This window comes from Melanostigma gelatinosum (genome assembly GCF_949748355.1).
Source record: "Melanostigma gelatinosum genome assembly, chromosome: 10".
Lineage (NCBI taxonomy): Eukaryota > Metazoa > Chordata > Actinopteri > Perciformes > Zoarcidae > Melanostigma > Melanostigma gelatinosum.
The window spans coordinates 15,697,095-15,710,796 of record NC_136643.1 but is presented as its reverse complement, the minus strand read 5'-3'; the positions used below and the strand labels follow the sequence as shown (position 1 = coordinate 15,710,796).

The 13,702-nt window shown below is 44.0% G+C and overlaps 1 protein-coding gene across 1 annotated transcript; it reads left to right on the top strand.

Moving 5' to 3' along the window:
* Positions 1-10,666: 10,666 nt before the first annotated feature.
* LOC306783098 (general transcription factor II-I repeat domain-containing protein 2-like) lies at positions 10,667-12,423 on the top strand (the record flags this gene model as incomplete). Its single annotated transcript, XM_079276624.1, has 3 exons — positions 10,667-10,682; positions 10,848-11,683; positions 11,860-12,423. 3 exons carry the CDS (start codon positions 10,667-10,669, stop codon positions 12,421-12,423), a joined length of 1,416 nt encoding a protein of 471 aa, XP_079132750.1.
* Positions 12,424-13,702: the final 1,279 nt, after the last annotated feature.

Genomic DNA, 13,702 nt, shown 5'->3' with positions numbered 1-13,702 from the left:
CAACTTCTGCGCTTACGACCTAGAGGTGTTTCATGATGGAAGACAAAGTCCCTTGGCCAGACAGACCTGCAAAATGTTTTATTTGCTACTTTCCCAGGAAGAGAATACATACTTAGAGAGAGCAGCGAGCCTGTGAGCCAGACATCAAGAAGTGGCTGACAGGACGACAATGCTGGGTTTCAGAGAGGACAGGGGGCATCTCACCTCCCTCGGCTGCTCCGCACTTCTGACCACAGCGAGTGTTTATTAATCGGAGACCTTGAGACCTTGGAGAGAAGTTGCTAAACGAAAACTAAAACGCAGGACACACATGGCATTTTCCAACTTCTTAACAGTCAAGAGCCATAACGCTTTGCAACGAGCCGATTTAAAACCGGCTCCTTCTTCCAAGGTGGAACAAACAAAAGCTTTAATGAGCTGTAATGATGAGTTAAGGTCAAAGCACTTATCATCTTTACAAATCAGCAGAAGATGTGCTCATGGAAATAAGCTCCCATGAGTATCCATCATCACCTCAGAAAACTGCATGCAGTGGCACAGCTCCAGGTGCTCGAGCAAATTGGGCTTTCGATGTGGGATGGATCAAACGCCGGCTCAATATTCATTATTCTCTCTGACTGTGATCTGCTGCAGTTCTGTGAGTGGGTGAGGGTAATTGTGTACCTTATTGCGCGAGTGTTTGGACCCAACCTTAATCATGATGTCAGGCTGTTAATAAAAGGTTATTAAAGGAACAAAGATCCAGGTTTTACATATGTTAGGCAGGGGAGGTCTCGGGAACTCCTGTCTCTGAGGTAAACACGAGCCGTCATGACAAATGATGCACATGCTGAGATCAGATAGTTAACAAGAGATCCCCTTATTAACCAGGTCTGCATAGATAATTGGCACTTGAGCCTCACATTTTGAATCTGGCCTGAGTAGTGTCATTTATCAAGAACCCGAGCATGCTGTCAGGGCTCCGTAACAAGCTGCAGTAACTGATGAATCAAGATTAAGCAGATAGATTGCGAATGACAGAGGAGAAAATGGGCCACAGCCGCACCGCAGGGGGCTTAGCTTGATATTCATGACATTAAAGCGGTATTATTCCTTACAGGAAGGGATCGCTCCTGCATTAGAGGCTATAGTTGTAAAATAGCTGCAGCCCGACAGCATCATGATGAAGAGTCTCAATGTAGATTGTAACACTTTGCGCTAATCTGCATATGCTGCGTGCAAGCTGTTTGACCCGGAGGGGGAGAATGTGTGAATTGTTGACTGAGCGGACCATCTCGTAAGTCATCTTCAGATATTTCCTCTGGCACTTCTAAGGAGCTCTCAAAATATATTATAATGAAATGAGAAAATGAATCAGCAACAAATTTGATTTGAATCGAAACATTCTCTGGTTTTAGCTTTTCAAGTGTGCAGAACTTCTGCGTTTCTTTGTGATATTTAGTCAAGTGAATATTTCACTTCAATATGTCACCTCGGGCTCTGGGTACAATGGGCATTTTTAAGACATTTCTCAGTAAAAAAAATCGAGGAAATAATTAGGCAGATTAATGGATAATTTAAATGATCAATGGTGTCAGCCATAAGTAAACACTACTTTAATTTACCAAACATAAATATGCATCATGCAAAACAGTAATTGATCTCTTTGCAGCATCGGGTTCAGTACATATTGTTTACAATTTCAGCAAATTGTTGTTATTATACAATATAATTGGCATCAGCTAAGCAATGCAGGAGCACATTATGCCTATTACTGCTGCACAACGATATCAATCAAAACAATTATAGCAGATACAACTTCCTCATCAGAGGAACATAATTAGGTGCATTCATTCCAAACTTATTGGTTTCCACTGGCTGGTTTTTGGTCCCTCTTCATAGCCTTTTTAATGCGAGTATAAATCTGCATACGTGTGTGTGTGTGTGTGTGTGTGTGTGTGTGTGTGTGTGTGTGTGCATGTGTGTGTGTCCCTGTTTTTATCTCACTGGTATATAAGTGTAGATAATTACAGATGATGGGCCGGTGATCAGCTGCAGGTATGGGAGCCACCTCAGGCCTCGCCCAGCCTTGCACCTCCAGCACTCCCCTGCTCTGTCAGGCATGTTTGGCAGCGTCTCCTTTTCCCTAAGTCTCCAGCTGTCCAGTGGGGTGCGCCAAGTCACAGCAGGAGTGCCTGCCTCTCCATCTAAGACCCATCTCTTTCTAGGACTGTGAGATGTGTGTGTGTGTGTGTGTGTGTGTGTGTTTGTGTTTGGGCGGTGGTTTGTGGGGGTGGAGGGGGTTGTATCTGTACTCACATTACTCACTAGCAGACGGAGCATGCTGCCAGCGCCCAGCATGTCCGCCCACACACCCCTGCCCTGCCGGTTAGACCTCACGGTTGGAGGAGATGATGGAGAGAATCTGGGATCCAGGAAGGGGGTGGATCCAGAGGAATCTGAGAGACAGAGAGAGACAGACAGAAGCCCAGAAGCTTACCTCCATCCCACAGGCCGATCCTCGGACAGCCCGACTTGATATGGTATTCTGAAGTCTCCTTGTTGGGGTTCTTTTGGGGGGAAGCAGGAGGGGTTTCTGTGAAATGACAGCTAAATGATTTGTTTGCTTTTGAACGATCACCTCCCCTTATTACCGTGCTACGGATTCTACTGCCGTCTTCCTGAGAAAAGTAGCTTCATGTAGATTTTAATGTCGACGGTGCAATTTCAATTCATTATCAAAATTATATTTGGCAGTTCAACTGACTTTACAACAGTAATTAATGGCACGGGTTTACAAAGTATTTGGACCTTACAAATGTGTGATTGCAAAACGTTTCAGAAGCACTTTGTGCTTGATGTCCGTAGAATAATAACAATAACAATATTAATGATAATAGGATAAATGACTTTTAGCATACAAAGAAAAAGAGACTAAATATATCTATAAATGTACCAATTAGTCACGATAAGAATTCAGATCCGTGAACAAGTTTGCAGGATATTATTGAAAATGGGTTGGAAACAATAAAAAAAGATCATGTTCATCATGAACATTGGGACACATTCTCAACAACAACTCCTATATATGAAGGGCTCATTACGACCAGCCAGCATTACTTTCATGTGCCCACAGGGGGCTCTAGTGTACCACATATTTTACTGCCCAGACTCTCTTAGCGGCTGCTCAGAGACCAAGGCGCTGATTGTGTTGAGGGTGGACCTTTTGAACTGCTGTGCTGCATTGATATAAACATTAACCAAGCTCATATACAAATCAGAATATAAACATGCTGTAATGGTGCTAATTAAATACAAAACAGGGTTTAAAAAAAAAGAAGTTAAAACAAAACAAAGATGTACTCACAACGTAGTAGTGTAGCGCTGTACCAAAGTCGTACAAAAAAAATGTAAAAAGCTGAAAGTTTGAGTGAATACACACCTTATCTTGATCCTGATATTTCTGACTATGTGTGTGTGTGTGTGTGTGTGTGTGTCTGTATGAAATTCCAAGGTGGTGAACAGTACTTGATGAGCTAGCTCTGGAGACCTCTGAATTTTAATGATGTTGGAGATGATATTGTGTGTCCTTCAGCTTGTTATACTGACACAAGCACTCCATAAATCATCATACCTAGCTATCGTAAAATCAATACCAAACTGCTACCTCAGCGCTAACCCGTAATAAGTTTTTCAGCCGTCTAACAGCTTAAACTTTGCTGTAATGTCGTTCGACCTATAGGTTAAGATCAGAGCATGCTTAATTTGTTTTGTAATAGAGACTTTCTAATCCTTAATGAAGCGCCTATTTGGGAGGCTTTTGTTGGCACATTGGTGATCAGTTGGTGGAACAGCCATTGCAATTAGGTTTGAATCTTTGTCCTGGAGCCAAAGAAGGAAAAAGAAAATAAAACGAGAGAGAAAAAAAAGAAAGCTTAAACGGTCAATAAATGTTAATCCAGTCAGAACTCGTCTGCGCCTTTGAACAGGACTCATGCGGAGTTTTTTTCACATGCACTTGTTTCATCCTTCCCTAAGAGAGGCCATCCCTTAAGGATGCTGCCACTGATCCTGAGACCAGACTACCACTCACTAAAAGGAGCCCAATGTGTAAGCAATGTTGTCCACATCAAACACATTATTACAAGGCTTTGTTTAAAACCAAAAGCCATAAATACATTCACAGAAATTGTTCTTCAAAAAACATTGGGAGACCTTAGTTCCACGAGAATGGAGAAATAATGGGACTGCGATTACATTATTGTGAGAAAGTTAAAATAAATAAAAGGCACCGTTATGTTGTGTCATGGCTCGATAGATGTTAGGATTCATTGGTACTTTTATCTTTGACTTCTTTCTGCACGAAAAGGATCGCTACGAGCTTTATCCAAACACCAAACAAGATCAAATAACAAAAGAAGACTGAAAATGACAAGGCTCGTGCAACCTTGTGGGCTTGTTTTGCTTAGAATGATAGCGATAACTGGGGCTGCCTTTTCTTTTGAGACACACAACATATGTAAAAGCCTTTGCACAAGAGAGAAGCCGTTGCCACAATTTCTGAAGCGTAAACAGCTTATGAAAGTCAAATGGATATGTGGCATAATCTGACACGGCGAGTCGCTGCTTCAAAAACATCCCTAACAAACCACGAAGCCAGACAACAGCGACGGCGGTTGCATGTTTTTAAACGCTCCACAGGTGATCGTGCTATGATATCAGCTAGTCGCAAGTCAACAAATAAAATGAGTCCGGTATTTAACATGAGAACATCGTAACTGTTGTTTGACAAGAAGTGCTAATGAACAGTATTCCTCCAAATACTGTATATTTCATGGGCGCCATCTTTTACTTTACACTCCAGTGGATGTAGTATAAAAAAACACAAAAGGCTTTCATGGGTCACAACCCCAAAATTTCAGGTTCCAAAGATTTAGCATCAAAGTGGCACCACCATCGGCTTATAACTCATGTTTTTTTTGGCAAGGGGAACACCCACATACCCATGGTTTTTGGGGAAGCTGACATTGGCTGTGATTTACACGCAGTAAGAGATGGTGACCAATTGTCAGAGGTCTTGCTGGCTGACCCTGAAACATCTGTGTTTAGGCTCGGTTGCTGATTACACAGCAGACAAGGCAGCAGAGAGGACAATACAAACGCTGGCAGTAGTGCAGTCTGAAAAACATTAGACTTGAATGGCAGCAACATGTGATGTGATTTTTTAAATGTAGTTTGTGGCAAACAGGCAAATATTCCCAAAGGGTCCTAAAAGACTTAGACTCTGCTGTCTCATGCTGGATATGTGTCTCCTTTGTTGCAGATGAATCATTATTACTGATATATCAGTATGCCTGAAGGAGAACGTCCATGTTAACACCTTTTCGGATACCGATACAAAGGTATAAATTACTCAGCCGGCACTGTCACAGTTAGGTTCTTGACTCAAAGGGAAAATTAACCTTAAAAAAATTGGTATTTCACATTTTATTTGTGTTGGTTACGTGAGGCTCTGTGGACAAGTATTTCTAAGAGTTTGAAATAAAAAAAAAAGAATATATCTTTCATCCGAATGTAAATATGAAACCTTTTATAATGTAAATATATAGATAGAGCTGTTTTAAGAGTTTGCGTTCTTCTTCTAGTTCATGGCGTAGTGTAGTTTCCCCACTAACCCAATTCCCCTGTTTATTTACACAGCATAGCGTCTTCCTTGACAATATGTATACAGTATATGTCACCAAATGACCAAAAGATGGTGTGTAAACCTGAGTCCTTTCAAAAGACTACAGTTGTAACCGGACTATTCAAAGGAAGGACAGCTACACGTGATTTCCTTAAGGTTCATTTACCCTTTAAGAGAGATGAGTCTGTCTGGTTTTGTGTTGTTAAGGCTTCAGGATTTTTGGCAGACATAAAAATCCAGAGCATTTGTTGCACCGAAACATCTTGGACATTGATTTTGAATATGGAATGTCTTTTGAGTGCAATTTACTGTGGGTTTTGTCAGATAAGTTCAGTGTTTGTTAATGGCAATGGCAACAGTCATAAACTTACAAAATATGTTGACATGATGACTTTGCAGGGAAGCATGAATACCGGGGGTGAATTGCAGCAGCCTGTTATCGTGCATGTCTGTCACGGGCCTCCCATGCGGCTGAGGCTTTTAGGGACCGGCGAGGCCAAACCGGGGCAGGGAGCTGGGTACAGCAGGGGGAGGGGAGGATTTATAACTTAAGGCCAGAGCTGGGATCCGCCAGTGTGGGCGGGCCGGGTCGTCTTTTGCGTGACCTGCCACCTCTGACGGAGCTCTGAAAAGTGCAATCTGACCCTAAATGCTGAGCAGTCGTCCCTCTGTGTCACAAGCCTTTGTCGTCTGAATGAAGACCGCATACTGTAGTGTAATGCTACTCCAGTCATACTGTCTATTTGTGCAATTTGTAAATTGCAATCTCGATCATGTTTTGATGTGACTTTAAATTAAATTAAACCAAAAAAAGAATAATGCAAAGAAAAATGAAATTCCGGTAATAAAATGCAGCAAAATAAAACCAGTCGCTCACCTGCATGATACACGAAGCAATGCCGCTCAATTAAACCCACACAGCAGCAACCACCACTTTAAGACACATAGATGTAGTTTTTCACAATTGTATGATCTGCCAAAAAGTCCAGACTCGCCCTTTGTTGAGCATCTACAGAGGAAGAAACACGGATAACAAAGGTCTCTTTATGATGAGGCTCCTGCACACAGACACACAAAAAACTTAAGAAAAAAGATCTATCAAGAGGTGGGAATTACATTGCCCTGTGCTGGGGGCGGGAAAATGAAGCAGGCATTTGCGAGCTAGCTGGCAACATAACCTTCAGAAACATCCTATTTTTCATTAGAGTTGTGTCAGACAGCTATGCCTTTAATAACATTCATCCCCGTACCAAGGAGAGGATAACTCAAGCTTTAGGCACATAATGAATGGGAGAATATGCCCTGGCACCGTTAAACAGGCAGAGCTGCACTGCTGCACTCATGGCAAGCCTTTCACTGCACGCCACCCTCCTGTATGAACGCCATGCAAATGAACAGTCGGATGCTTCCTGAGGTGGCTCTCTAATGTGGCCTTGTTAATTGCTGTCATTAGAGCAGGGGGCTAGGAGGGAGGACTAACAAGCCACCGGCCTCATGATCTCTGCATTTGAAAGTCATCTTTGGCAATACAAACATGTCAGAAACCCCAGTAAGAAAATTGCAAATTGCCAAATTTGCTGACAGAGTGGAATTTCTTTTTCTGCTGACTCCGAGCAGCCTGCTAGTGATGGATGCATTCTTGACACAGTCTTGGTGATTAGACTTAAGAAATAATGAGTATCAATGTCCCAGCCGTGGAATATGCAAAGATGAAAGAGCGCCGTGTGAGTTTAATTAAGGGAAGCCGAGGCAGGAGCTGCTTTCAAACAGAGTGACCCAACATGATCAGGTTCTTATTGCTGTCATCTTTTTTGTGCTGAAATATGACCAGTAAGGTACCGGGGAGTGCTTTAATAAGACCGACGTGATGTCATAGCGAGCAGCTCGTGCATTGTGAATGCAGCCCAGCGATATCTCTGTGCGGTGCGTCTCGGTTTCAGAAACACAGGTTAACGTGTAGAAGCTCACGTCACAGAGCGAGGCTCTCTGAATCAGGGCGGTTTGCTTTTAAGAACAGTTGAATTGGTTTTCACTGCATCATTACAACCGCGGGGGGTGTGTGCACTCATTGTTTCCACAGTCAAGTAAAGTATTTTGTTTTACAAATGCTCTCCGGCAGCTCACACTCCCTACAAAGAGGGGGGGGGGGGGGGGGACCAAAATATCCCCTATTATGTCTGTGATGCATCACATCCCTCGTGCGGCCTTGAATTTAGTGTCTCCCCCAAAAGCGGAGGGTGACAGTCAATATATTCAACACACGAGGCCACGTCCAGGCTAATATCGAAGACTTTTCTCCCCTCTTCTCCTTTTTGCTCGCTCTCATTCCTTCATGTTTCTCAAACGTCTGTGCTGTTGAGGACAAATCAAAGGCTCTATTTTTACTAATGTACCACTGAGCAGACTGTGAGGTGGCTGTGGGGATAATGAGGGACTGCAGAGATGTGAAACAGACAGGCTGAAATGGATAATTAGGACAGAAAGTTTCCGTGATGCCAATGGCACTCTACAGGAAATAGGATCATTAACTTCTATACAAAGTCTCTCTATGTACAGTGTATCTACATAAAATTGCTCGTCCGCTTCATCCTTTTCATTACAACTTTTCATTTCATTACAGCCGAGCTGTAACACTCGAGGTGCAGCCGTGTTTTAGAGACACGTCAGGATTTAGCCACTTTAACTCTCTTTATAACTACCTGTGAATATATCTTGCTTAATTACTGCTTTGACCTGCTGGACGAAAATACACGAATAGTTCTTGTACTGTCGCACGACTGCCCACATGAAATATTCTGCAAAACCTTGTTTTGAAATGTAAGTGTGGCAGATGAAAGCTGGGGGCTTTTTGATCGTTAGCGTGTGAATGAAAAGGACACGCTCGCAGGTCTGTAGTGCTCAGGAGTATCTCATATCTCATACTGTATCAGAGGGTCTGCTGCAGGCAAACTGGATAATGAGCCGCAATAGCTGCTCAAAGATGTTTGAGGGAGATATCATGCTATGTTGCTCTGTTATGATTAGATTTCTCCTTGACAATATGAAAAGATCAAATCAATATCTACTGAGATTTTGATGATCCACAAGCCACCCCCATCCGGTTCAACCCTCCACAGGCTCTATTGAGAGAGCATGATCTGACATCGCCACAGCAACATCAGGCTTTTCTCTGCTACTGTGAAAATATGTAACTTCGATTAGTGAAACGCTGAACAAAATGACCCGTGTTTTGGATTCACTCCCAAACGTTGCTGTTTGGGTACTGATGACAGGACCTATTGTGTTTCACTTTAAAGCAATTCAATTAGGAGTCATTAGTCCTCCGAGTAATTACCAGTGGCCTATCGACAGAGAGGAAGGACACACTAATTAAAGGGCATTTAAATGTTTCTCGGCACAGAGTAATGGGGAGAAACACAGCATTTAAAATGCAGTTTGGAGGAAAATATCCTTGCGCAGCAAATGACCGACATAACATGTTCACTTTGCTCTCCGCAAATTCCCTTTATAGGCGCATATACGGGAATGGATCCCTGAGGAATCCTAAAATATGGTCATACAACAGTCACAGAGAAGCCAGCAGCCCTGTTGAAACGCAGGTAAATATTCAGATGTTACGGTTCTCCACTTTAGAAAAAAGAAAAAAAGAGACAGATAAATAGCAAAACTAATGCAAAATCATGGCAGGCATTTATAGCACATGCGTGAAATAGAATATGGGCATTTCACTATGAGGAGGAAGTGGATTATCTTTCATTTTTAATTGACTGTCAGTGTTGTGCATCTTTGAATTCATTGTATCAGAGATGGATCGGTACATTCACTGCCTATCATGAAGTTAATTCTATCCCTAAGATGAATGGTAGTGACTGAGTATGTTGAAGAAAGGTGACTCTGTTTCTGGAATAGAATGCTGCTCTTTTAGACTTTCATGCTTTACACCGTGGAAATCATCAGAAGGGAAATGCAACATATTCTGTACATCCACCAGATAAAAACACAGGCTGATTGTTTTAAATGCTTGAGAACTAGCTCAACTAAATCTGATAAAAGACACACGTAAAATAATACAGCATTTGCACGGGTCACGAAATCCCATTTCATCTCCACGTGTATTTGTGGAGACTCATCATCCAGAGCACAAGGACAGTACACCTCTACAGCGTAGAGAGGACTGCTTTGTGTTAACATAGTGAGAGAGATATTGATTAAAGTATGATAAGAAGAAGCTCCAGTCCCAGGGCAGAGCCTTTACAGCTATGATTAAATACACTGCACTGAGGTAGGACCTATATCTCAGACTCAGAAGCTTGTGCATCTATATACAGAAAATTATCTTTCCCACTAATATAGAATCAACGAGTGCAAGAGCTCTAAGATACGAATTATAGCTCTTTTGACATGAAATCACGTGTAGTCCAGTTATTGTTTGGCCAACACGTGTCAAGATGACTCAAGATGTAAAACAAAACCTTGAAAGGCATCTTACGAAGACAGTAGATAATGTATAGCAGGTAAGAATTCATAACATGATATACTGAGAGAGATAGAAGATATAAGTTTCTGTTGTAGTGGATTCTTTCCAGAGTGTTAGTATTCTGGATGTCATGTTGAAGTGACTGAACATGAACCAGCACTGTGCTACAGGTGGGGATCCTCTTTATAAGGAGTAGTTCAATTATATTCAGTGATCAGGCTGATAATTAGGCTGATAATTGCAGCAATGGACAGTACTGAACCGAAGGGAGCAATGACTCAACTAACAGGAAGATACCACATTTCAATAAGTGGAGTGGCAGCTTATTTTACCGTCCTTCTTGGCCACTTCTTGCAGGATGTAGAGCAGTGGTCACCAAACTACGGCCCGCGGGCCGGATACGGCCCGTCAGCACATTTGGCCCGGCCCTCTGAACAATACCAGAGACGCTATCGGATTTTTTTCCTATTTGGCCTTCAGAAAAAAAATCCTAGGCCCGGCCCTGTCAAAGAGAGAACGGAATAATGGCGAAAAGGTTAGGTAAGAGAAAAATTGATTCAGAATGCAGGGTATTTAACCTGCAGTGGACAAACGATTATTTTTTTGTTCAATGCAAAGAAAAGGCTGTTTGTCTCATCTGTCAAGAGGCGGTGGCGGTATTCAAAGAATACAATCTTCGCTGACACTATGAATCCCGTCACAAAGACAAGTACGATAGCTTGCAAGGCCAAATACGAGCAGACAAACTCTCAAAGCTAAAAAGTGGACTACTATCTCAGCAGAATACATTTGTACGCCAAGCTCAGCTGAACCAGGCATCCGTTCGGGCCAGCTTTCGGGTTGCTAAACTGATAGCAAGCAGCGGTAAGCCTTTCACTGACGGAGAGTTTGTTAAGAAATGTATGGATGCTGTCGCGGAGGAGGTGTGTCCCGAGAAGAAAGATGCATTTAATGCCATAAGTCTGTCGGCGAGTACAATCACCAGACGCGTTGAAGAAATCGGGAGTAATGTATATGCCCAGCTGCAGCAGAAGACGAAAGAATTTGACTTTTTTTCATTAGCACTGGATGAGAGCACGGACGTGCAAGACACAGCGCAACTGCTCATTTTTATTCGTGGAGTTAGCGCAAACTTTGAGATATGCGAGGAGCTGGCAGCCCTCCAAAGTCTCAAAGGGACTACAACGGGAGAGGATATTTTTGACAAAGTGTGCCAAACCATGGAGAAGTTGGACCTGGACTGGTCAAAGCTAGCTAGCATCACGACTGACGGGGCTCCTAGCATGGTGGGCGAAACTCGCGGTCTAATAGGACGCATGAACCGGGAGTTGGAAAAAAGGGGTCTCACCGCCCCGCTACGAGTCCACTGCCTAATTCACCAGCAAGCACTGTGCTGCAAAGTGTTGACGTGGGATTCTGTAATGAAGGTTGTGGTGTCATGCATAAACTTCATCAGAGCAAAGGGACTTAAACACAGGCAGTTCCAAGAATTCCTGTCTGAACTGGAGTCTACGCACGGAGATGTGCTGTACTACACAGAGGTCCGATGGCTGAGCCGGGGCAGAGTTTTGAGGCGTTTTTACGAGCTGCTACCCGAAATTAACGCATTTCTTCTTTCAAAAGACAAAACGGTCCCAGAGCTGATCGACCCAGAATGGAAATGGCACCTCGCATTTTTAACAGACGTGACAGAAATACTTAACAGCCTTAACTTTAGCTTGTGAAATTAGCGCTGCTTTTGGAACAAGTGAAAAAGCGCAACTTCGTCCATCTTCCTGCTACCCAAAACCTGTCGACAGAGAACCCAGCGGTCCCGTTCCCAGCTGAAAAGTGCGTGGAAGCACTGGAAATGCTGAAGGCGGAGTTCGGTGTGCGATTCCGTGAACTACATGTTCATGCAAAAGAAATCCGTCTTTTTCAGAACCCCTTTGTTGCCGACATTGATGAAGCCCAGCCTTCATATCAGTTTGAGTTGGCTGAGTTACAGAACTGTGATGTTCTGAAAGACGCATTCAAGCCCAACAGTCTCATTGACTTCTATGCCGCCCTCCCAAACGACACATATCCAAACATCAAAAAACACGCAATGAAAATGTCCACAGTTTTTGGCAGCACGTATATCTGCGAGAAAACCTTTTCTCGCATGAAACTGCTGAAAACTCCGATGAGATCAAGATTGACAGATGCACATCTGCATCAGTGCTTGAGACTGGCTGTAACTAGAATGGAACCTGATATTCAACTTCTCACCAGCCAGATGCAGGCCCACAGTTCACACTGATGAACATACATAGGTAAGCTCACTTTTCTGACTTGAATGAGTCATTCTGAGCATAAACAAATATAATCATAATAAAATCTACTGGGATAAAATCCATCTTTACAACCTGTGACAGCCCCCGGGGTGGCAAGGGGGTTTCACGACAACACGGACCAATAAACACAACCAGTCGGTAGATAAATGGTGCAAGTGAGGTTTTTACTGAAGATAGAGAGTGGATAGAGGTAGGATAGACACTCAACAATACACTGTCCGCTTTCCAGAGGGATGGTCGGGGTTCACTTCCACGGTTCGGTGCACAACGGGTATTCCTCATACGGTCCAGGGCGCGGGCAGGAGCAGGGTAGTCGTACAGGCAGGGGTCGGGAGCCGGGCGGGTAGTCAGACGTTCCAGGGTGATCAAGGGGTAAGCCAGTTGTCTCCAATGCGTTTGCTGTGTCTCCGTCTCTTTCCACTCCTACTCTCTCCTAGTTTCCTGTGTCCGGGGCCCTTTTATAGTCCCCTCCTCCTCCTCCGATAGGGTGTGGTCGCTCCCTCGGCTCTCCTCCTCAGGTGTTGCTTGTTTGGGCTGATGGTGGTTTGGCGCTCTTTTCCACTCCCTGACATGGGGCTCCGCCTCCATGTCCGGCAATATCGTCCCTCTACCACTTCTCCTCTGAGGTTGCCCCTCCGGCTGCCACATACCCCCCCCCTTAAATCCGACCTGGGGGGAGGACTGCTCCAGGAACCTAGGGCGTCCCGTCTAGACAGGGCGTCCGCGTTTCCATGAGCGGCCCCGGATCTGTGGACAACAGAGAAAGCATATGGTTGAAGGGATAAAAACCAGCGTGTGACCCGGGCGTTATTGTCTTTTGAACGGGACATCCATACCAGGGGGGCGTGGTCCGTGACCAGGGTAAAGTGTCGTCCCAGCAGATAATATTTCAACTCCCCCAGAGCCCATTTGATGGCCAAACACTCCTTCTCGACCGTGGCGTATCTCGTTTCTCTCGGTAATAATTTTCTGCTTACGTATGTGATCGGGTGCTCCTCTCCATCCCTCAGCTGGGACAGGACGGCACCCACCCCGGTCTCGGAGGCATCTGTCTGTACCACCAATGGTTGCGTAAAGTCCGGGGTCACCAGCACTGGTTCAGAACAGAGTACTTCCTTCAGCTTCTCGAAGGCGTCCTCGGTCTCTGCCGTCCATACGATCCGATCTGGCAGCCGGTTTTTTGTTAGGTCCGTCAGGGGTGCTGCAAGAGCAGAGAACTGGGGAACAAACCGTCGATAGTAGCTA